Here is a 24,666-nt window from a genome sequence, read left to right as displayed (position 1 = left end):
GAGCATTTGTGTGCCGGTGGACGAGTTTTGTAGACGTCTTGTGAAGTGAGGATTAAAATGCAGTGTAGTTTATTATTTCTTTTGGCTGTGTGCGTTGGAAGTTTTGCTAGCAAAACTGAATTGAATGGTAACGTAATTTTTGTGTATTAGAATACATTTTAAATAGTTTCCTTGCATTTAGATTGCAAACTAATGTTATAACAAATACGAGACTAATGTTACATTGATGCATTTTCAAATTTTACTAATTATTTTGTATACTTTTAAAATTTCTAAACCGTTTGAATTTTTGATCAGATTATGTTGCGCAAATCATTTAAATTATTTAAAACTGTTTAATACATAGTTGGCGCTAGTTGATCAATGTTATTTTAATAATCGTTTTTAAAACAGATAAAGGTAAGTTTGTTATACGTGCGCACTTTAAAATAACTTCATGTAACGTTTTATTTACATTTACTTTGTCTGTGACACCGGAATTCAATCTGTATTAGAATTTTCTTAATTCATACAAACAGTCTAAAGAGTAATTCATAGCAAGCGAGCTTTTTCACTTTTGGAGGTTTAGTGTAAACAAGCTTTATATGTTAGTTTAGGCTTAAATTAACGTAGACATTGAATTATTCATTCTATTGTCTGAAGTTATTAATGATAATACATTTTCATTTTCTTTTTATTAATCTATCTTATACAAAAGCTGTCATGTAAAACACGACACGTGAATATCGACTATCAGGAGTGTTGGTTATTTTTTGGTTTATAAAGATCTTGAGCATACAATGGTTTTCTGACAATCAATATACATATGCTTCTCAGAATTTCTTCGCTTTATTGCGATACTTTTGATCTAATCATTTATTACAATTAAATATATGAGGTATGTTCGAATGTAAAATTGTTTTCAACTTAAAATATATAAAAAAATATTCACTAACACCTAGACGTTCTAGGTTTTGGTACTAGTGTTTATTATTTTAAATTAAATTTCATACATAACATAGTTTGTGATGAACTCGAAAACTAAGTTTATAGATATGTTCAAATCATTCACGCGTTGACATTTCGGGCATACTTCATTCTAACAATGTCCCTACCCTTCATTCTATTTCCCAAACCCCACATAGGTTAAGACTACTATAAAAATATTAAGTCAATATCTGAATGTAATCGTGTTGAAATGACCACTTGGTGTTGTGGAGTGATGCAACGTGACCCACACTTGTGCCCTTGGACGTTCAAAAACGTAATTAAGTAATACAGATTTAAGTAAATATGTAAATAATAAAATAATAGTATTGTACTAAGGAGCATTGCATTTTAAGCATTTTTTTCTCTGAAGGAATTTTGACGACTCATTGGTCTAGTGGTTAGTACCCCTGACTGCGAATCCATGGGTCCCGGGTTCGATCCCCGGCTGAGGCGAACATAGATGTGATGAGCATTTGGTGTTGTTCTTAGGTCTTGGGTGTTTAAATATGTATTTATATGTATATCTATCAATAATATGTATGTATATCCGTTGCCTAGTACCCATAACACAAGCTTCACCAGCTTAGCATGGGATTAGGTCAATTGGTGTGAATTGTCTTTAAAAAAAAAAAAAAACTAAAATAAAAAAAATTATGAAAAATTTACGTAAAGTAGTAATTCTACAAATACAAAAATAGTAGGTCATAAGTGTGTGTATTCCTGAAACCTCTCAAAAGGGCAATGACATTTCGATATCATTATTCCATAATCGAATCCAATTCCGGTGAATTGAATTTGCAAATCACGGCTATAATTAAATTTAATATATAGTAAGTAACAGTCAACATTAGAACCTTCTAATAGAATCGGGTTAATTTGTTAAACAGCCTCCAGAAACTATTAGAATGGCAAATTTAAAAAATCCAAAAATACAAGACAGATAAATAAGACAAAATTTTACGTTATTATATTATGACTAACTTACTTGCCCTAGATGGGGCAGAGGGCGTCCACAGTGAGTCTTTTTCGCGTTCGGTCTTTAGTCTCGTAGTTCACCTCGCTCCAAGTCTCTCCGGCTGTCTTTGCCTAATGCAACTACGTACGGCGCCAGATTTGCCTGGGACGGTCACGCTACCGCTTTTTATTGGGAATATATTATATTATGATGTATTGAAAATTTATTGCTAGATAAATGAATCACCTCTAGAAATAAACTATGCTAATTGGCAGAAAACACCTTCATTTATTTGGACGACAATTATTCTAAGACAGTGTAAAACTTCCAATAGATATAGAATATTAATAAGACATTTTTGTAAGAAAAACTTATAAGAACACGAAAGAGATATTGATAAAGATAGAGATATTGGTGCCAGCTGCAGCGCATGTCCGAAGTCTAAGACAGCAATCGCATTTTGGTTCGCCCTTTACTGACTTGACCAATTTAAAACATTTTTCAGTTGTGAGTCAGTCTTGGCGCCAAGTCTCGTATCTAAGGGTGAGATCTATAGTGCGCACTTGGACTTTGCTCAGACTTTACTTACGAAAAACACTAAGGTTAAACTATGATTTAGTATATTTATAGACATTTTAACGGTGAGATTAAGCTAAGCTCAAGCTAAGACAGAAATTGATGTTTCATTTCATGCAATACCTTCTTTATTATCCTTTAAAAAAGTAAAGAATGGTTATAGTTAAGTCTGAGCAAAGTCTAAGTGCGCTCTATAGATCTCACCCTAAATCTTACCCTTAGACTGCTTCTATATTTATCTAGCTATCTATATCTAGAATTGAGACAAAATGAACTAAACTTATAAGTATTATTAGAAGTAAAATCTCTAACAATTTTTTCATACTATGTCAATTAAACTCAAAGTCATCTCATTTAAATATATTTATGTTATATATTTTGAAGAAATTAGTAGATAATAATTATGGTTTAAAGTATATGAGTAATTATTATTTTTTTGTTTTACTTAAATTAATTTTAATATCTCCAAGATTAATGTTCAATTAACGTTCAACGCGATTTTTTTCGCTAATCATTAATAAATGACGGCGTAAGAAAGTTTTTTGGTTCGATTAAATTTTACACTTTAGCACTATACTTAGAATATTTATTTCCGTCACGGAAATCTCATTTATAAAGTAAATGTGAGTTATCTAAATTTAATGTAAAAAATCTAGTAAATGATGCAAGTGACATTTAATTATATTTTTCAGTATTCCTAAAATTTGCTATTTGTACCGGTTCAACTATAAAAAAAACTAGTGTGACTCGGTCCATACATTTTTCGTGAGCTCGCACCCTGTAGTAGTTACTACGATGAAATTTCTAATAACAGATAATTAATATATAGAAAATGGCTGACTTCCTTATACGTTACAACTTTTAACTTGCTATACAGATATCTATCTATGAGTCCGAATAGAAAATTAAGCATATTTGTAGAAAAAAAATAGTTTCGTGGTGGTTACCGATTTTGTATCGTTTATGATAAACCCATGATACCTGCCTACTTTAGCTATTTACTTACTTGTACTTCATTAAATGCGGGCTCCTAATATTATTCGCATCTGCCTTGCGATTCTGTAACTCACTTTTTGTACTTTATAGTTTATAATTTGTAGTTTATTGTTTATCAGAATGCCAAATCGTAACATGACTGCTTTACGAGCGATTTGAGCGCGTCCGCCGCTATGAAAACCGCTGTGTGAGTTCGAAAAGTGAGTTACAGAATCGCAAGGCTGGAATTGTAAATAAAAACTGAATTACTATATACTTACAGTTTTTTTATATAAATTAACACGAAAAATATAAATATAGGGGTCTTTTTTATAAGGACTATATTGGACGGGTGGAAACCTGTAGGTTATGAAACCTTAAATTTCGTTGTCATGGTTACCATTTACTTGCACACCTCCCGTGGCTACTAAAACTTTATGCTAGTTTCATTTCATATTTATTTGTGGTAGAACGAAGATCAGTGTTGACCTAGGGGTTTCATCGTACGACTCTCGTTCCTGAGGTCGTGGGTGCGATCCCCGACTGTGCACCAATGGACTTTCTATGTGCATCAGACAACCGTTCGTACGGTAAAACATCGTGAGGAAACCGGCAAGTAAAAAATCTTGTCTATGAAATAAAAATGATCAAAGACAAGGATGCAATCTGAGGCCACTGGTTTATTATTATTAACCTTTTGCCTTTCCCGTAGGCACATTTGCCCCACTATATAAGTATATATATAAGTATATATATTATGTACTCACTACATAAGGTCAAGTTACAACATATAATTACACAATATAACAAATATTCATGGTTAAGACATAAACTTGTTCGAATTATATTGCCAATACTATCAATATTGATAAGCAGTATATTAATATATAGCAAAGGCTTAGGCTATTACTATAATGTATGTTAATATCAAGGCTAATTTACATAGTATTTTTAATATATTAATACTACTAATCAAAATTCAATGACTATTGGTAATTACTATTTATTTCTAAATATCAAAAATGCGGGCGAAACCCGTTTTATATAATCTTTAAAAATATTAATTACATATAAAAGTGTTTTAAACATGCTCGATCCATTTGCATTTATCAGACCCAGAGTAAAATTAAAAGTATGACAGGTTTTTTGGAGATTTTTATGGTTATATATATAGTAACCCAAAGGTCTACTTAAAGTCAAATTATATGCTATGATTTATATATGTTAACGTAAAATTGTAAATACCGTTAGATTGTAATCTATCTCGCGAGATTATAAACTGTCGAAAGATTGTGAACTCAAGGTACTGCTTACAATTTAACGTATTAAAGAAAAAACTGTTTAACCGGATTGAAGTTATGTATTATTATAAATCAGCGCGCGAGGTGCGTACCGTTTCACAATTTGACGATTTCACTTCGATAGATTATAATCTACCGAATAATAATACGTTAAATAGTAAGCAGTACGTTGAGTTCACAATTTTTCGACAGTTTACAATCTCGCGAGATAGATTACAATCTAACGGTTTTTACAATTTTACGTTGACATATATATTATATGAATATTAATAAATATTAGTTTCGCTAGTCTTATTATTAGTTAAAGATAATCTAATAAAGGGCATAAAAATTAGTTACATTAAATAACTCGCTAATAATAATTTTATTAACTCGCTTTTTCATCAAATCAATTTCTGGAATAAAATTATAATCTTGACATGTATTGAGCAAGAAAATTGTTTAAAAAGAAACTTGTAGTATGGACAAGTCGTTAGTTTATGGCAAATTAGTAAACTATTTTAAATGAAATTTTAATAAGACCTTTCAAATAAGCCATCAAGCGGACATGTGAGATATTATCTTAAAAAGTTGCGAGCAGACCTTCGAAAGATTGCTAAACCTAACCACTCACGCATTAAATGTCTTTTCAACATTCAATAAAATTACCGGTTTGAATCGGTTCTAAAAACCGGTCTCTTTGCGTAATAGCATGCTGAACTTCTGACCTTCCATGGTCTCTATGTCAAGTGAAATGAGCATTACAAACGTCAAATTGTGTATTATTATTCGTAATTATAAAAAAAATATTTAAAGGCCATACATACCACATACATAGTACTGATATATATAATAAGTCAATATTTTTATTAAATAAAGAGGTTAGATTGTATATTTGTATCGAATAAAGTAAAAAAAATATTTCTCAATAAAAGCATAATTATTGAGTAACATAAGCTTTTTTTAAGCGCAAATGCGGGAAAGCTAGCTCAACCAATGGACTCTCTATCTAACATTTAACAATAACTCGTACGGCAAATACCTCGGCCGTATCTTAGACCCAAAAAGTCGACGGCCTGTGTCAGGCACAGAAGTATGATCACCTACTTGTCTATTAGAAAAAAACAAATGATCACAAAACAGATACACCAATCTAAGGCACGAAACACACAGAGAAGGCGTAAGGTCAGGCGTCAGGCGTTTAAGTCGCATCCGTGCCTTATCTGTTCCACGCCAGCTCTGCGCCTGCGCCGCGCCTTCACCTTACGCCTTTTCTGTATGTTTCGCGCCTAAGACCCAGACCTAAAAAGTTGGAAGGCCACTGGTTTTTTGTTTACTTAAAGTAAAATAAGATATTTTAAAACTTTGTATGTGTTAGTTTAACACCAAATCGTACTTATTTCTTTGCTATTACTAACCGTTGGCCGTTGCATTAAACAAACAACATCCGCTTTGGTTTCCTACTAATTCGACTAAAAAAAAAAAAAAAAAATTAGGAAAGGGATAATTACGTCCTCGCCTATATACAAATTATTAGTTAAATATCGCCCTGAACTGGCGTTAAAAGCTCAAACATGTCGCTCAAACAAGGCCACGAACAACGGTCGTTTACTTGAGTTGAACATTAATTTATGCAACTATTTGATTATCATTTGAATAAACCTTCACATACTAGCACAATGCATTAATTGTCTTTATAACCATTTTTAACCAAAAAGTATCAATTATAAATTGAATTGAAATTAGAACTTTCGAACTTGCTATACGCTACGTCAGTATAATATCAGTTCTTGACTCGAACAAATTATTTTCTTTACAATGCGTCCATTAATACATCCGTCATATGAAAAGCACTGCTAACTATTTCTTATAAAATACCATCAATACAAAGCCCTTTTATTTTTCATAGTGGCGCTATGCTTGAACATACCAAAAAAGCATTTGAATAATTATATAGAACGCCATTTGGTGATGATGGAGCAATAGCCGATGTAAGGCTCTTCCTTTATAAGGGAGCTACCCTTGTTTTCATACTTTTATTTGTTATTCTGTCTCTCTTTCCTGCTAATTAAGTTTTGTATGACAAAGCAAGGCTCACTTGCTGTGTTATTTATTTTAATGGTTTTGTTTTAATTCCAGCGACACTATTAGAATGGTTTCCACCGTTCTTCAGTTTAGACGACTGGGGGTCGTGTCAGCGGCCTATGGACAAATACTGCATCGTCGACGCCGTACTTCACTCTAGCAAACCTTCACCACTTCTTGATGTTTTAGAAGTAATTTTCGTTATTTTTTCTATAAACTGACACTATTTTTAGATACGTAAAACAAAAGTATACATTTAAAACGAATGACCAAATAATTTATGTTAGTTGATATAGCAAATGAAAACCAAAATACTAAAAACCAAACAAAAAACGTGAGGCACTCGGGGACTGCCGCGGTAAAGCTGTTGCATAGCATTTTTATCAACTTATGTATTTTTTTTTTTATGCAGTATTTTTTTTCTTTGATATTAATTCAATCTACCACTCTACCAGACTCAGCCTAACACGCCTATATAGTCTGTCTCACTCTAACGCGTACCGGCTGCACCGGCCGCGCTTACGCTACGTCACCGATCTCGTCAGAGATGTGAGACGCAGTATGCGTTCTGTCCCGCTCTAATGCGTATTGGCCGTATCTATATTACGTCATCGCGTGTTAAGTTTTTATTTTCGTTACGGAATTTCTTGATTCGGCTTTAAAAAACATGAGGTATACGAAAAACTCACGTGATATTAAGGGTTGAGCTTTTTATATATGCTAAACCGTTCTTCTTGAATTATTTTGTAGATAAGTTTGTTTTGTGAATTACGTATATTAATTCAATGTTTATATTACAGGTATACTCGTCTGAGATGTATAAGCACTATAATAGAACACAGATCCATCGCGGTGTATGCGTATCAAGATGTCCCGGGAAAAATAAAACAGATAGTTTAGTCGAAGCTGCTCAGAGCTGCATCGACGAGAATATTAAGGCTTACGATCTCGAGGTATTGGACATTTAATTCTGAACATATACTTGTCTAGTGGTGACCGTTTTTGCAGAGAAGTTGAAGGTACAGATACCGGCAAACTTCTTGAGCATTAAACAAGGGAGTGGGGGAAAGTTTGCGCAGCGTGGGACACAAACGTCAACTAATTTACCAATCACGTGATAGACACGTCACTCTCCCGCCGCCGCGCACCACCGCCCCCTCCCCTTCCAGTGATACCTAAAAATCGCTTCTGCGCAGGCAAGGACATTTGTTCAAGATGTTTGCCGGTATCTGTATCTTGACGATTGGCTCTCCAGTCGTACTGTGTCCCACTTATGTCCTACCAACGCGACGCTTCGAATACTTATTCTCTACTTACACATATCAGCCTTAGCCACAATTGGACTGCAGTTTTCAGAGGATAATTTGTAATCATTTCATAAATGGTTTAATGACATGATTTTTTTCTCAATTACTAAAATTTTTTATGATGTTTTCAGGCTGAAGTTGTATCGGCGAAATGGTGCAATACGGCTGGCGTTTCGCGTGTGTCGCAGTCAGCGCGGGTCATGGCGGTCGTAATGGTTACAATTTTGGTAATAACTATTGCAGCCACCATTGTCAGTTTTGTGGATCCAAAAATGGGTAGGCATAACAACATTCTAGTTTAAATTAAATTATACCCACCCAGTAAATAGGACGCGTGGAGCCCGATCACGCCGCGCTAGTTATGTTAAAGTACTCAAGACAATGTTTTTTCCATTTTTCGTCATCGTTTCTTGAAGTAGGACGTGGAAAAAATATATGGTGAAGTTGAGTAATTTATGTATCTGTTAACGTAAAATTGTAAACACCGTTAGATTGTAATCTATCTCGCGAGATTATAAACTGTCGAAAGATTGTGAACCTCAGCGTACTGCTTACAATTTAACGTATTATTATTCGGTAGATTGTACTACACTAACTTAGTTATCATTCAAACTTCTTTGGTCAATTACAGATTAATTTTACTTCCCAACAATTTCATATAACTACCGAATAATAATACGTTAATTTGTAAGCAGTTCGTTGAGGTTCACAATCTTTCGACAGTTTATAATCTCGCGAGATAGATTACAATCTAACGGTTTTTACAATTTTACGGTGACATATCCATTTTGAAAGATCGATACACGATTTATAACTTCACTCGATAGAAAATCCATAGCCAATTTTTGACACTTTGAATTCATTTTATGACGAAAATATATATAGAACATGATTTAGAAATTTACACGATATATTTTATCGCAAGCCAAGTAATCTATTTCAGAAATAAAATTGATAAAATTACATTAATTTAATGTTTTACATAACTAATTGTTATTACGGGTCGGCGCGCCTCAGTGCTCCAGCTCTCCACTGCGCACCGCAGTCCACCCCGAGACACTGACACAACAATTCGTGCTGGGATAGGGCCTTAATAATAAATCACTGATTTCAGGTAACAGATATTTAATGGCATTTTCTCTCAAGAAGAACTGGGAAATTTTGACATGCTCCAGATCCAATCCAAATAGCGATCCTCGTCTAAAATGTTTCGCTTCTTTCGATGGAATTAAGTATGTCTAAACTAATTACTTTAATAATAAATAATCGTATTCAAGATTTAATCAAGTCTTAGAACAAGTAATACAACCTTTCAAATTGACATAAACAACATACAAATTAATAATTTAATATCCAACTACTAGATATTCGGAATATATTTAGAAAATTGGGATTTCTTTTGAAATAAAATAACATATTAGTTTAATGAAAAGGTTTTGTGTATTGAGGATTTCTTCCACTATTTGTGGCTACAGTCATATCCATTGATGTTTATATGTATTAAATTTCAAACAGAAAACATAACATTGAATAGCAATTTTTGTCTGATTTTACGCTTTTTTTTTAAAGACAATTCACACCAATTGACCTAGTCCCATGCTAAGCTGGTGAAGCTTGTGTTATGGGTACTAGGCAACGGATATACATACATATTATAGATAGATAGACATATAAATACATATTTAAACACCCAAGACCTAAGCACAACACCAAATGCTCATCACATCGATGTTCGTCTCAGCCGGGGATCGAACCCGGGACCCATGGATTCGCAGTCAGGGGTACTAACCACTAGACCAATGAGTCGTCAAACGCTTAAATAAGACGTAACACCGACAGTTATAGTACCGACCAGAAGACTCGACTCGACCTCGACTTATATATATATTTGTTATGTTTCAGAGCATTGGGTATACAAAGTGTATTTTTCACGCATATTATATTGATACACGCGTATGCGTACTCCGATAATCCAGAGTTCATAGAAAGGGTGAGTAGTATTTTAGATGTATATTTTCTGTGTAAGCTAGTGTTATTAACACGTCGTGAAAAATGTAACAAAACTACAGTCAAAATCTGTTGTAACAACAGCGAAGGGACTACTCATATTTGGTCGTAAAAACCGATATTCATAACAGCCGATGACGTTGTTATTAAGAACCTAATACAATTGAATTCAGCCGGGACCTTTGATTTTGGTCGATATAACCGGTATGTTGTTCTGAACGATGTCGTCGTAAACGGTTTTGACTGTAGTATATTTATTTCAATTATCGTTGACAAAGTCCAAGGCAGAGAAGGCTTACCTGATTAAAATAAATAAATGCTAATTATTACCAACTATTGAATACCAATTAATTAAAAAAAAAAACAAAAAAAAAAAATTACAAATGGCACAAATATAAGAGTCTTTCCTCCAACTTCAATTTTGTTCCTTTTGGAGTAGAGACTCTTGGGCCGTGGGGTTCAAGTGCACAGGCGCTTATTAAAGATTTAAGTTGGCGCCTGGTAGATAGTACCGGTGACCGCAGAGCTGGCACTTTCCTGGCTCAAAGAATAAGTCTTGCAATACAGCGAGGAAATGCTGCCAGCGTTAAAGGTACACTGCCACAGGGACCAAACTTTTTAAATTTGTTTTAATTTTAATTTTATTTATTTTTAATTATTTTTATTATTACTTTATAGGTTAAGAAAATTGTAAATACTGTATTTGTGTAAATAAATAAAACTAAAAATTAATTTAAAAAATAAAGTATATATTACTTATAAAATCTTCCTGCAGTCGTATAACTGTTATAATTTATATATTTCAGTTCTATGACCAGTTTCCGTGGAAGGTCCTGATGAATTCGCCACTCCTCCTCCAAGCTTTCTTCGTTTTGACCGGCTTCATGACAGCTTACATGGCGTTAATAGTATCTGAAAAACGAAAAATTACTATATTAGGATGCTTTTATTCAATAGTTAACCGTTGGTTCAGGTAAATAAACTATTTTAGAAATACGAAAGTTAAAATAAATCTTAATATATATATAAATTACGTGTCACGTTGTTTGTCCGCTATGGACTCCTAAACTACCGAACCGATATCAATCAAATTTGCACACCGTGTGCAGTTTGATCTAACTTAAAAGATAGGATAGCTTACATCTCAATTTATACCCGCAATATTATTTTATTGCAAAATATTTGTTTCTTATTTAACAGTCACAATTCTAACAGATGGCGCTGTGTTGAAAGTACCAACGTTTCACATAAGCTACAATTTAATGGCATAACCACCATAAAGCATGGTGGTCCCCATGACTGGTGTTCTCCTACCGTTTTTCTTGAAAAGTTTACTACTATGTAATATAACAAAAACCTTAGCCACAGCAACGCTTGGCCGGTCTACTAGTATAATATATAATTACCACGTCGAATTAAAAACCTTCGGCGCCCTAGCTTTCATTTGCTTGGTCAAAAGACAACATTGGTAGAAGGCGAGTGACGTGTCGATATTGAGATCGAATCTCCCTTCTAAGTTTCCAAATCCTAACGACTCAATTTGTAAACAAAAAGAATACATACTTATATAAAAAAAAGCTAAAACTCGGCCCGGTTTTATGACGGGCCGATGTGGCGGCTATACAAAACACGTTTGTTCTTGTCCACACGTGTTGTTCACACTTGTTTGCTTGTTTTTCTCACGAAAATGTAAGTGCGTGCTCCTATTTCACCATGCCTCCGGCTGATAGAGGACAAATCTTTGTTTTTAATTTATTTTATTATTATTTATGATGTCATGTGGAACATGGTGTAATGGTTGCAGCTCCTTACATACTGAACTGAACTACTAATATATCTATAATTTACTTAGAACTGAGCCACCGATATATCGGCGCGGTGGACACACGATCGCCGTCACGTCATTTTAAACTCGGCCCGAAATAATCTCGTTCTCGGTGACGTCCCGGTGATCTGGACGGCGGCGGTGGACAAACGGCCTTAGTCATATTATTCAACTGACTTTCGTTCTAGGTTAGCCCCAGTGGTGATATTTGTATTATGGTTCACCATGGCCTGGTTCCCATTGATGGGATCGGGCCCCCACTGGTCTTGGATCGTGGAGAAGGAGGCCCAAGAGTGTTCAGAAATCTGGTGGTACTACTTGTTCTTCGCACAAAACCTCATCGGAACAGAGCGGTTTTGCTTGAGTCATTTATGGTATGTACTAAAATAAATTATATAACGTAAGAAATAAATATCGAAAATACTGCAAAGGCAGTAAAATATATATACTCCAGTCAAATTACGAAATAAATAAACATGAGCGAACACAGTTTGGGGATTTTGGGGATCGATAGGGGGGTGTATTCTGAGCATAAATTCCAATTTGAGGGGTTGTACTGAGGTCAGCTCAAGGTAATTTCGATGGAAACGCGTTTAATTCGATATCTCGAGAATGGTTAGTGTAAGGCGAAAAATTGTAGAGACCTTTTCTTTTCCTAACTAAATTTACTAACTTTTTTATCTGAAACTTTTTTTTATAACATTAATATTTTTCAAGTTATTACTCCCGCAAGGCAGAAATTTTACTTTTTTTTCAATTTTTCGTCGTTTTCTCCCCAACCATTTAATTTTATTAAATTTTACCGATCATCGAAGTGAAGATCTTTTAATTATGAACAATTTTGTTCTTAAACTTTTTTCCGTAATGCCAATACCTTCGGAGTTATAGATTACTTTACCGAGCGAAATCCGCGCCACTGTCGCAATATAAAAAGGTCAATCGATTAAGTTATTTAAAAATTCGGTATTTAATATGGGTAAATCCTTGGGTTAATTCTTGGGTTAATTTGGGTAAGAAGTAAATTAAAAATTAAAACTGTTTCACACATTTATTGATAGAAAAATAGGTTATAAAATTCGGAATATTAAGCACCCGAGGTCGATGGAAGTGATTCGTAAATATTCGTGGTCCTGACGGTATTGGGGCATACGTCGTCCTAAATTATCCGGAGCTGGTTTCAATGACATCGCTATCGGCTAATAATTACTGATTAATTATCATTATTAATCATATATTAAGATTAATAATTTACTGAGATCGATTGCGTGCAAATACAAAACCAAATGCGGCAAAGCGTGCGAATGCAGAAAGGCCGGCCTCTTTTGCTCAGTGATTTGCACCAATTGCCAAGAGAACTATTGTTCGAATGTCGCGAACGTTATCGACGATGATGATCTTGACGCAATGGACGAGGATGACGTATGCCCCGATACCGTCAGGACCACGAATATTTACGAATCACTTCCATCGACCTCGGGTGCTTAATATTCCGAATTTTATAACCTATTTTTCTATCAATAAATGTGTGAAACAGTTTTAATTTTTAATTTACTTCTTACCCAAATTAACCCAAGAATTAACCCAAGGATTTACCCATATTAAATACCGAATTTTTAAATAACTTAATCGATTGACCTTTTTATATTGCGACAGTGGCGCGGATTTCGCTCGGTAAAGTAATCTATAACTCCGAAGGTATTGGCATTACGGAAAAAAGTTTAAGAACAAAATTGTTCATAATTAAAAGATCTTCACTTCGATGATCGGTAAAATTTAATAAAATTAAATGGTTGGGGAGAAAACGACGAAAAATTGAAAAAAAAGTAAAATTTCTGCCTTGCGGGAGTAATAACTTGAAAAATATTAATGTTATATAAAAAAGTTTCAGATAAAAAAGTTAGTAAATTTAGTTAGGAAAAGAAAAGGTCTCTACAATTTTTCGCCTAACACTAACCATTCTCGAGATATCGAATTAAACGCGTTTCCATCGAAATGACCTTGAGCTGACCTCAGTACAACCCCTCAAATTGGAATTTATGCTCAGAATACACCCCCCTATCGATCCCCAAAATCCCCAAACTGTGTTCGCTCATGTTTATTTAACCCGTTTTTAGCCATAATTTGACTGGACTAATATGTGATTTAGTATGAAAGATGAGTTTTTAATTTTGTAAGTATGTTTATAAGTTTAATGTTCTAATTCTTCGAATAAAATTCGTGAAGATACGTTAATATATAACTATGTAATAAGTAAAACGAAAAGACCAAACAGAAGTTTTTTTTTTTTTTTCGTTTGATTTTAATAGGAATAAAATAAATTAGAATTACTCAAGTGTTTTGTTTTATTTTAGGTATGTAGGTGTTGACATGCAGTTCCACATCGTCGGTATGCTGCTGCTATTTGTTCTGGTTCGTTACCGAAAGATGGCATTACCAGTACTACTCCCCTTGTTCATTGCTCCTGGTATAGCATCAGCCGCTGTCAATTGGATTAATGAATATCCTCCCATCATTGCTGGACAGCCCCCAGAGTAAGTGGCAACCAATCAATAAGGTCATCATTATCATATCATAGATACGCTTCTATAGAAATAATGAGTGGTGTTGTGTGTAAAACCCAACTATATAAAACTCTTTGTGAATTCAGCATGTGCATTAGTTAGTACATAATAGTACATAAATAGTAATAAAAAATTAGTTAGTACATAGTAGTACATACATAGTAATAAAAAATTAGTTAGTACATAATAGTACATACATAGTAATAAAAAAATTGTTAGTACATAATAGTACATACATAGTAATAAAAAAATAGTTAGAACATAATAGTACATACATAGTAATAAAAAATTAGTTAGATTATAATAGTACATAGATAGTAATAAAAAATTAGTTACAACATAATAATTACTTATTATGTTCAACATGTTCTGATGTACATATATTCCATTTTATAGCAATTTTTAATAAGATTTATCCAATATAAATCCTAAGTTAGGTAGATAGGTCGTTTTGGACATTCGGCCTATTTAAGTGCAAGTTAGTATAAGTATTTCTACGTGCATTGCGCCTGTTATACATAAGTGAGCATTGCAAGCTGTTTAGTTAGTAAATTGTTCCTTAACTTACAAATAAACAAAATCATATTAAACTAGAATTTTTTTACCCAAAGTAAAGTCTAGAAAATATATAAACGAAAATAAAAAATCTACATACTCCGCTAGCGACGATTTGTATGAATAAAAATGTTTAATTATTTTTTCAGAGTACTTCGGAGACTATTTGCAGACTGGCCTCGTACGACAAGTATATATATGGCACCCTGGATGAACCCTGGATTCTTTGCAGGTCTCGCCACTGGATTTATCCACTACTCCAACGAAGAAAAAGGAATCAAACTGAATGAAAAGAAGGTAGAATAGTATTGTCTTTGATTTCATAACCTTTACACATTTAAAGAAAAAACCTTTTACCGGATTAAAGTTATGTATTATTATAAATACAACGTGACGTGCGTAAAGCACGCGAAACGTCGGATTAATTTAAAATTATGTCAAATAATTATATAATAATATATAATTTAAAATTATGTCAAATAATTATATAATAATATGTATATAATTTAAAATTATGTCAAATAATTATAAATTTATAATAATACATAACTATAATCCGGTAAAAGGTTTTTTCTTTAAAAGAAGGTAGAATATATGTTTGTAGTATTTAAAAACGCTTTTGAAACCCCCTTCCGCCCTTTAGAGATAACTGAACTGCGTTTTATGGCCGATTCACTTTCTGTAGGATAAAGAGATAGTCGTGAAGATCCTTGACCCTTCCCACTTCTCTTACTCACAGTTTCGCAAAGCTATCTTTTCCAAAGTTTTATATTATACTAACTGACCCGGCTAACTTCGTTTCGCCTAATAGTCTAGTAATATCGTGTAGCAACTTTAGATAAACTTAATTTGGGATTTCATTTAGGTAAAAACATTAATACAACTTTTTGCAAATACAGAAATGTTTTATTGCTTGCCATTGCGAAAGAAGAATGGCAGTTTTACACATTAGGCCTTTTCTCTGTATTCTTCTTCTGTGTTAAAGCACTTTCTGATATACAAAAATTTTGATGAGGTAACACAGGTGTCGATCAAGATCAAAGCGTTATGCATATCCTCATTCACCTCAAGATCGGAATTTCTTGAACTGGCACGAATTCAATGTAAAATTATGCGTAGTTTGTCAACAGATGGCACCACATGCTGTTTGCATTCGTAAAAATAATTTATTGTTATTCGATAATTTTTCCGATATTTTATCACTTATTTTGCTAATCGAAGCGGAGAAGAATCGGTAACTAACATCGGTCCAGCCGATCTTGAGTTATAAGTGGTGTAACTAACACGACTTTGTATTATATATTTAGAAAATACATCACATAAAGGGTGTATACGTATAATTCGTTTTTATTGTTATTTTTGTATGTACCATGTGAAAGTGTAATTAATGCCCATTGGCAAACCTTTTTTAAATAATTACATATAGTTAAAGTTTAAATGTTTAAAGAGAGACCTGGCTTATTAGACCAGGGTAGAAAGAAGCCTTTAAAAATAATAAAAAGTGAAAAAAATATAATAGTAGGATGAAACCCATTGGAATAGGAGGAGAATATTATTAAAATGACAGGATAAATAATCTAGACAAACTTTTTTTACCTTTAAAAACTCAACCCCTTCCCCTTCCCGACCTCAGATCGCCCATAAAATTATTTTCCTTTTATTTTTATAATATTCTCCTTCTTTTCCAATGGGTTTCACCCTACTATTATTTTTGGTTTTAAAAATTATCGACCCTGGTCTATATATATACAATTCTCGCGCATTTTAAAATACACCGAACAATATAAATTAATAAAGTTTATTATGCACTCACTAGAATTCGAAACAGTAAGGTTAACAAAAGTTAATGTGTATTTTTTAATTTTCAGTGGTTCTGCACTCTCAGTCACATATCCATGCATCTGAGCATGGTTGTCTCGGTAATAGGAGTCATCTTCATGGCTGATGACTTACCACCATGGTGGGCCACGGCGGTATACTCCGCCTTAGATAGGAACCTGGTTGCTTTATTCATGAGCCTCCTCCTTTTGGGCTTCGCGAGTAACTGTCAATGTAAGTATTAAATATATTATAAAAATCATAGAGAATTAATAGAAATTTAAAACAATATTATATGGGTGTAAAGATTTAGCTACTCTCGTCGCTCATATGGTTTCTGCGATACAGCCATAACTCAAAACTCAAAATATCTTTATTCATGTGGGTACACTTATGAATTGTCAGAAAGAAGTTAAATCAATTGTAAATTTACATTTACTACCAGTTCGCAAGTCAAGGGCGTAGAGCGGGTAAAAAGAACTGGCAAAAAAACTTTTCGCCACTCTTTTTATTCGCCAAGTATTGTCATACAAATTGTTTGAACTGGAGCAAATCAATCCCAAGGATTAGGATCATTTAAGTATTCCTCAAATTTATAAAAAGCTTTATTGATTAACTTTCGTTTAACGAGGGCTTTGAATTTATTTACACATAGTTTGGGAACCATAACATAATGTATAATTTTTCGCCAGTTTTGCAAATACTTAAATAATGTAAGCTTTTATCACCATTTAGTTCAGCCCTGCGATTCTGTAACTCACTTCACGAACTCACTCAGCGGTTTTCGCATCGGCGGTCGCTCTCAAATCAGTCGTGAAGCAGTCATTTTATGATTTGGCATTCTGATAAATAATAAACTACAAGCTCCCACCTTTTCAGAATGCCAAATCATAAAATGACTGCTTCACGACTGATTTGAGAGCGACCGCCGATGCGAAAACCGCTGTGTGAGTTCGTGAAGTGAGTTACAGAATCGCAGGGCTGAAAACTTCTTGAAGGAATTTACGCGAATTATTAAATTATTTATGAATATGTTCATTATATATAAAAAATAAATCGTTTATTTGCAAACAAAGTGGTACATTCAGAGCGATTAATTATAAAAATGCGCACAGTCAGCCATATAAAAATAGGCATGCAAATGTCATATTGATTATCATAATGTTTGTCTGTAGGTGTTTCTTTTTCATTGTTCCACATTAGGGTTGCCTGGAAGAAATCGCTTGTTAGCGATAAGGCCGCCCGTTGCCTTATAACTTTTTAACCTGTTTTATTTTTATTTTTGTTATGTGTATGTTTGTGAAAAAGGTAATAAAGCATAAATAAATAAATAAAATAATGTCATATAATCAGAACATTATCATAATGTCATACTCATAATAATAAATTTAGTTATTTATAATTGTTGCCAAACTTATAGTCTAAATACACTCCCATGCTACAAAGGCATCTTGGCTTAAAAAACTAAATCACCTTCCCCTTGAAAGCCTTACACGTGATCTAAAGAAAGGTGGTCAAATAGTTTGAATGGTGTATAGCGATCAGTCTCTCACACGACGCTGCTCTACCCAAGAAGCCTAAAAGCGTAAAAATTTATTTTAGCTCTTAACACACGCGTGAACTTATTATCTACGTAATCTGCCTTGCGATTCTGTAACTCACTTTTCGAACTCACACAGCGGTTTTCGCATCGGCGGTCGCTCTCAAATCAGTCATGAAGTAGTCATTTTATGATTTGGCATTCTGAAAAGGTGGGAGCTTGTAGTTTATTGTTTATTATCGAAAAGTGAGTTACAGAATCGCAGGGCTGACCCCTTATCGACATTTCACAAACCAGTGTTTTTTATTAACTGTTTTTTCAGCCATTGCCCTCAAGATATGCTCGTGGCGAGGTTTTCGAGCTCTGGGAAAACTGTCATACTGCGCGTATATTATACACTTTATCATACTTCGTTTAATTATGGGAAGCAACACCAATCTTGTGCACATTTCTATATTTTCCATGGTAAGTTTATTTTTTGACTGGTTACTTAGTTACTTAGTTGTGCGCAACTACGACGCTCTTGAAGTAACTTCATGGGGAATCCGGCATGTGTCAGATTCAATTGTTTCGGGCACAGAAAGATGATCTGTCTAACAAAAACCAATAAAACAGGCTTGGAAATATGTCCGCTCCTTATCCTATTTAGGGCCTTAAGGGCCAGGTGCATAGTATTTTTCTGTTACAGTTCTGTTTATGTTAAAAAAGCAACGTAATAAACGTCACGAATGAGTAGAGATTTGTGAGACACAAAATGTTTTTGAAATTGTACTTCTTTTGGCACGTTAGGGAAAAATTATGAGAGCAAATTTTTACGATGCGCGCTCACACCGTCACAAAAAACCAACACCCTGAAGTTAGCCAAAGTCAACATTTTAGTTTTTTCTATTGTTAGTGTCGTTTTTTCTACAATCGTAGAATAAAATTTTTCATAAGATATTTATCTTGTTACGCCAAAGAAGTATAACTTCTAACGCGTGTACATAAGTACACATCAAGTAACACATTCCATCTCCATGCTCATGATTTTTCAGGTCTGTTACGTCATCCTAACAACGATCCTTACGTATTTGGCGTGTGTCCCTGTGTACCTGATCATTGAGTTGCCAATGGTCCAATTGTGGAAGGCTATATTTGAGGCTCCAAGACGTTCACCTCCGGTGGAACCAATCACAGTAAAGATGGAACAAGCGAACAATGGCCACGCAGAAGTGTAGTTGCAAACGAAACTGAGTAGAATAATTTATTTATATAGAATTGTTAAACCAAATAAATGGAGCCACGAGCCTGCTATTTCAATTGTCCAAATGACTAAAATTAATTTATATATTGCCGATCACCTTACTTCGGCACATACTATAGTACGCAGGCATGCAAAAGCATTGACATTTTGAAAATAGTAGACTTGAAGCCAAGCTAGAATAAGACGAGAACAAAACCAGAAACATGTAATGTTTCTCAATAGCACTAAAAATCTGAAAGAGCTTTTAACTTTCGAACTCGAACGAATTCCGTATGCGGTAAATCTAAGTTTCATATTTGTGCCAATTTTTCTCTTACATAGGTTATATAGGTTTATCAAAAAGTTATGTTAACTATAACTCTATTTAAAACTTCAGCAATAGGCTACACAAAATTTCAGGACATATTAATACCAAACACTCAAAGAATTGCGCGGACTTTAGGGATGGGCACATGGATAGCGTGTTGAAGGTTGTGCGAGTGACTTTGTGAGCAGTGAGCCTTCCCACACGAAGTCCCTAGGTTTCTAAATTATAGCAAATATCTTAGTAGCATCGTTTTTTTCCTATTAGAAGATGCACAATCTGCATGTCTAATTTGAGCGCGTTGAAGAGCTATCTGGGCATATTTCAAATGCTAGAAAAGTAATTTTACAATTGTTAAAAAAGGCAAAAGACATCTTTTTTTACCTAAAATTAGATTATTTATTAAAAAAAGATGTAATATTTTATGTTTAATTCGTTATGTAAATATTGTATTTTATCTTATGTCTTGTGATCCTAGTTCAAACATTTTATTTTCACTCTTTTGTATTAAAATATAAGAAAAATATTTTATTTATATTCGCTTCGTATATAATATATTAGTAAAACTTATATATTTATTTACTTATTTTAGTCAGATATTTTTTAAGCCGATATTACATTAGCGTGGTCTCTGGGTATTCAAAACAACGTACTTCACTTTCAGTAGGAGTATAAATAAAAATGACTGTAATTTAAAAATATTGTAAGCAGGTATCTGTAAGATTATAAATTTTGTAAATACAAATTATGTGTTTTCATGACTTCCTTTGAAGGCCGAATGTCAGGTACGACCTTGAAACTTGTAACTTAGAAAATGTATCTGCACAATTGTCAGACAGAAATATGTATTTTTATACAAGTTGAAAATGAAAGGGTGAGAATTTTAAAAAGTTCTATTTACAAAATTATGGATCAGCCGTGCGATTCTGTTAATCCGTGAGTTCACCTCGCACTAACAACGCTCCCTTCGTCACTCACGTCATTTTTGGAATCTCATGGTATTCTGTTAAGCAATTTCACATTACGTCTTGACAAGCGGAGGGAGCTTGTAGTTTATTGTTTATCAGAATGCCAAATCATGAAATGACTGCTTCACGACTGATTTAAGCGCGACCGCCGCTGCGAAAACCGCTGTGAAAGTTCGAGGAGTGAGTTACAGAATCGCAAGGCTGTGATGAAAGCAATGAATGCGCTGAAGCCACTAGGCTTACATGCTCTTTGCATAAACAGCATTGCACTTTTACATATACAGTATTTTAAATCTATCGCACACAATAAAATAAAACAGAAAAAAGCTAATATTCTTTTATAATTTCTAATAAAAAACTGTATTTCATTTAAATTTAATACGCAAAATAAACCACAAAAACTTCACATCTGGTTAATTTCAAATAAAGCACTAAATACTTATATAAAAAACCTTATTTCGAATATATAAAATTGCAAATAAATCACCATCTAAATGATTTATTAAATCATGAATATGTCAGACACATTTGCAATTTTATATATTCGACATAAGGTCTTTTAAATAAGTCATTGGTGCTTTATTTGAAATTAAACTGATGTGAAGTTTTTGAGACACACATATTTATTTAGGTAATAAAACACACACAGACATCATGTATGTACTTCAATAATAAGAATAATATTGACAACAACAGTTTGCATAACAAACCGTATCCCAAGCTCCTGGTGTAGTGAGAACTGTATATCGGGACCCTGTAACTATAATTTTTATTCAATAATAAAATAAATAAAAAAATGAACCAAATTAAATTAATACATGATACAAGTTAATAACTCAAGTCAAGTCAAAAATCAGTTATTGATGTAGGTAACACAATGACCACTTATGAACGTCAAAAAAGAAATGTACATTAAATGCTTCTAATTTTACATTAATGTAGTGTTTCTCTTTTTATTTATTGTTTTTTATTAGGGTTGCCTGGAAGCAATCGCTTGTTAGCGATAAGGCCGCCCGTTGCCTAAAAACTTATGTAACCTACTTACTTTTTGTTTTTTTATATGTATAATTATGTGTATTATGGCAATGAATTATAAATAAATAAATAATTTATGTGTTGCATAGCTATTTGGTACTTTAGCTATATATTGTGAAACAGACCCTAATTGTCACAAGTTTAATAGTGAGATATTTCGTAAAAGGAAATAAAAATTTGAATTTTTCAACCTAACTCACACTTAACGTTTTAGACGCTAATTTTGTTAGCAAATCCTAATTTAACACAGCACTAATGAAAACTTTTAGCAACAAGATGGAAAAACTTTAAGGAAATACTTATATAACAAAGTTATTTAAAATTATAATTTTTACAGCCCTGCGATTCTGTAACTCACTTCACGAACTCACACAGCGGTTTTCGCATCGGCAGTCTCTCTCAAATCAGTCGTGAAGCAGTCATTTTATGATTTGGCATTCTGATAAACAATAAAGTACAAGCTCCCACCTTTTCAGAATGCCAAATCATAAAATGACTGCTTCACGACTGATTTGAGAGCGACCGCCGATGCGAAAACCGCTGTGTGAGTTCGTGAAGTGAGTTACAGAATCGCAGGGCAGGACCTAAATTAAACAGCTGTTTCCCTTACAGTGTTGCCACCTTTTCTCATTTATTATATTATATATTTACTTCATCCTCTTCAATGGTTATTGGTTATACAGTCCCTTGTGGGCCTTAGCCTCCTCAAGTACACTTCGCCATCGCAATCTATCCAGTGCTTACCGCGTCCAATTTCGAATCCCTATTGTTACGTGGCCCTTGACAACTACATTCCACCAACGCAGCCTCGGTCTACCGGTTTTTCTTATGCCACATGTCCCAGCCACTTGATCCTGTTGCACTTTATGAATTGGACGATGTTGGCGTCGTCTAGGATGTTATAAAGTTCTTCATTGTAGGGAATACGCCAAACACCATCGTCGCAAACATAACCAAAGGTTCTTCGATGAATCTTCCGCTCGAGAATAAAAAGAGACATCTTTCAACATTAACATTCCACTTGCATAGGCGAAAAACATTGTTCTTATTCTTGCCAGTTCGTTTACATGTGATCGGTCCGGTTTCATAATCGGTTGTTTTTGACTGGACAGGTGATTAGCTGAGCCTTTAATTTCAGGTATTGTCCCTTCTCTGTTCGATCTGGTTTTACGGCGTCAGAAAATCGCCTTTGCTATGCAAGAATATATCATAAATAAGCCTGGCAATATGCCTTTCCACACCTAGGCTTGCGAGAGACAGTGAGAGACAGTGGTGGTAAAGGAAATTATGCGTGAACTTCAAGAAAAAACAACTGAAGAATAATTTTTCCTTCCATCAACTAGTATGTGTTTGAAACATGATAGTAGATACTGCCCTGCGATTCTGTAACTCACACAGCGGTTTTCGCATCGGCGGTCGCTCTGAAATCAGTCGTGAAGCAGTCATTTTACGATTTGGCATTCTGATAAACAATAAACTACAAGCTCCCACCTTTTCAGAATGCCAAATCGTAAAATGACTGCTTTGAAAAGTGAGTTACAGAATCGCAGGGCTGCTTAAAATATATGTATGAAAATTCCGCACGTAACCATTTTTATTATGAAAAAAAGACCAGTGGTATTAAAAGCTTTTTTGAGGTCTGGGTCTCAGATCTGTATCTGTTTCATGATCATTTGTCAATCTAATAAGCAAGTAGGTGATAAGCCTCCTGTGCCTGACACACACCGTCGACATTTTTTGGGTCTAAGGCAAGCCGGTTTCCTCACGATGTTTTCCTTCACCGTTCTAGTGAAATCCCATTGGTGCTGAACCCGGGATCGAACCTACGGCGTCAGTGATGTGAGTCACACGCTGAAGCTACTAGGCCAAAATAAACTTAGCATATACTGCACTTTTACATATACAGTATTTAAATCTAACGCACACAATCAAATACATATAACAAATTGTACAATGTACATCCAGGAATTTACGTAAGTAACATTTGTTTTCATCACCTTGTAATGTTTTTGCATAATTAATTAGTATTATTAGTATTCCTTACTTAAAAATAATAATCACATAAAATTTACATAAAAAATATATAACTAATGCGTAATTGATATTTAATGGATAATGTAACTAACAGTGATAAAATTTAATTAACATAAATTCGTAGTAGATAGAAGGGTACCGTAAACCAAAATCTAATATGTATAAGCTCTAGTATCAATGAGCTGGATGAGCAGTGTTGGCCTAGTGGCGTCAGCGTGCGACTCTCATCCCTGAGGTCGTAGGTTCGATCCCCGGCTGTGCACCAATGGACTTTCTTTCTATATGCGCATTTAACATTCGCTTGAACGGCGAAGGAAAACATCGTGAGGAAACCGACATGTCTAAGACCCAAAAATTCGACGACGTATGTCAGGCACTGGAGGCTGATCACCTACTTGCCTATTAGATTGAAAAATTATCATGAAAAAGATTCAGAAATCAGAGGCTCAGACCTTAAGAGGTTGTAGCGCCACTGATTTGTTTTTTATCAATGGGCTGGCCACATTGCCCGAACCATTGCCGCTGAATTTAATGAGTCCTGATATAGAGACTGGGGACCAGTGAGCGAAGCGTAGGACGGCTGAATGGATGACCTGGTACGGGTAAAAACCTTTTCTTCAGATATTTAA

The 24,666-nt window shown here is 34.0% G+C and overlaps 1 protein-coding gene across 1 annotated transcript; it reads left to right on the top strand.

Moving 5' to 3' along the window:
• Positions 1–12: 12 nt before the first annotated feature.
• Positions 13–20,932, top strand: LOC125057502 (nose resistant to fluoxetine protein 6-like). Its single transcript, XM_047661225.1, has 13 exons — positions 13–127; positions 6,895–7,031; positions 7,641–7,793; positions 8,279–8,423; positions 9,262–9,379; positions 10,050–10,137; positions 10,961–11,127; positions 12,168–12,353; positions 14,331–14,510; positions 15,245–15,392; positions 16,964–17,147; positions 18,776–18,918; positions 19,488–20,932. The coding sequence occupies exons 1-13, from the start codon at positions 58–60 to the stop codon at positions 19,668–19,670; spliced, it is 1,902 nt and encodes a 633-aa protein (XP_047517181.1). The 5' UTR covers positions 13–57; the 3' UTR covers positions 19,671–20,932.
• Positions 20,933–24,666: the final 3,734 nt, after the last annotated feature.

This window comes from Pieris napi, chromosome 16 (assembly GCF_905475465.1).
Source record: "Pieris napi chromosome 16, ilPieNapi1.2, whole genome shotgun sequence".
In the NCBI taxonomy this organism is placed as follows: domain Eukaryota; kingdom Metazoa; phylum Arthropoda; class Insecta; order Lepidoptera; family Pieridae; genus Pieris; species Pieris napi.
The sequence above is the reverse complement of the archived record's forward strand: the minus strand, read 5'-3'. Positions and strand labels throughout refer to the sequence as shown.

Excerpts from the sequence above, each read along its gene's own strand:
- LOC125057502 (XM_047661225.1), top strand. The coding sequence starts at position 58 with ATGCAGTGTAGTTTATTATTTCTTTTGGCTGTGTGCGTTGGAAGTTTT. Across the intron at positions 128-6,894 it reads TAGCAAAACTGAATTGAATG|CGACACTATTAGAATGGTTT; the intron begins GTAACGTAATTT and ends TTTTAATTCCAG. Across the intron at positions 8,424-9,261 it reads TTTTGTGGATCCAAAAATGG|GTAACAGATATTTAATGGCA; the intron begins GTAGGCATAACA and ends CACTGATTTCAG.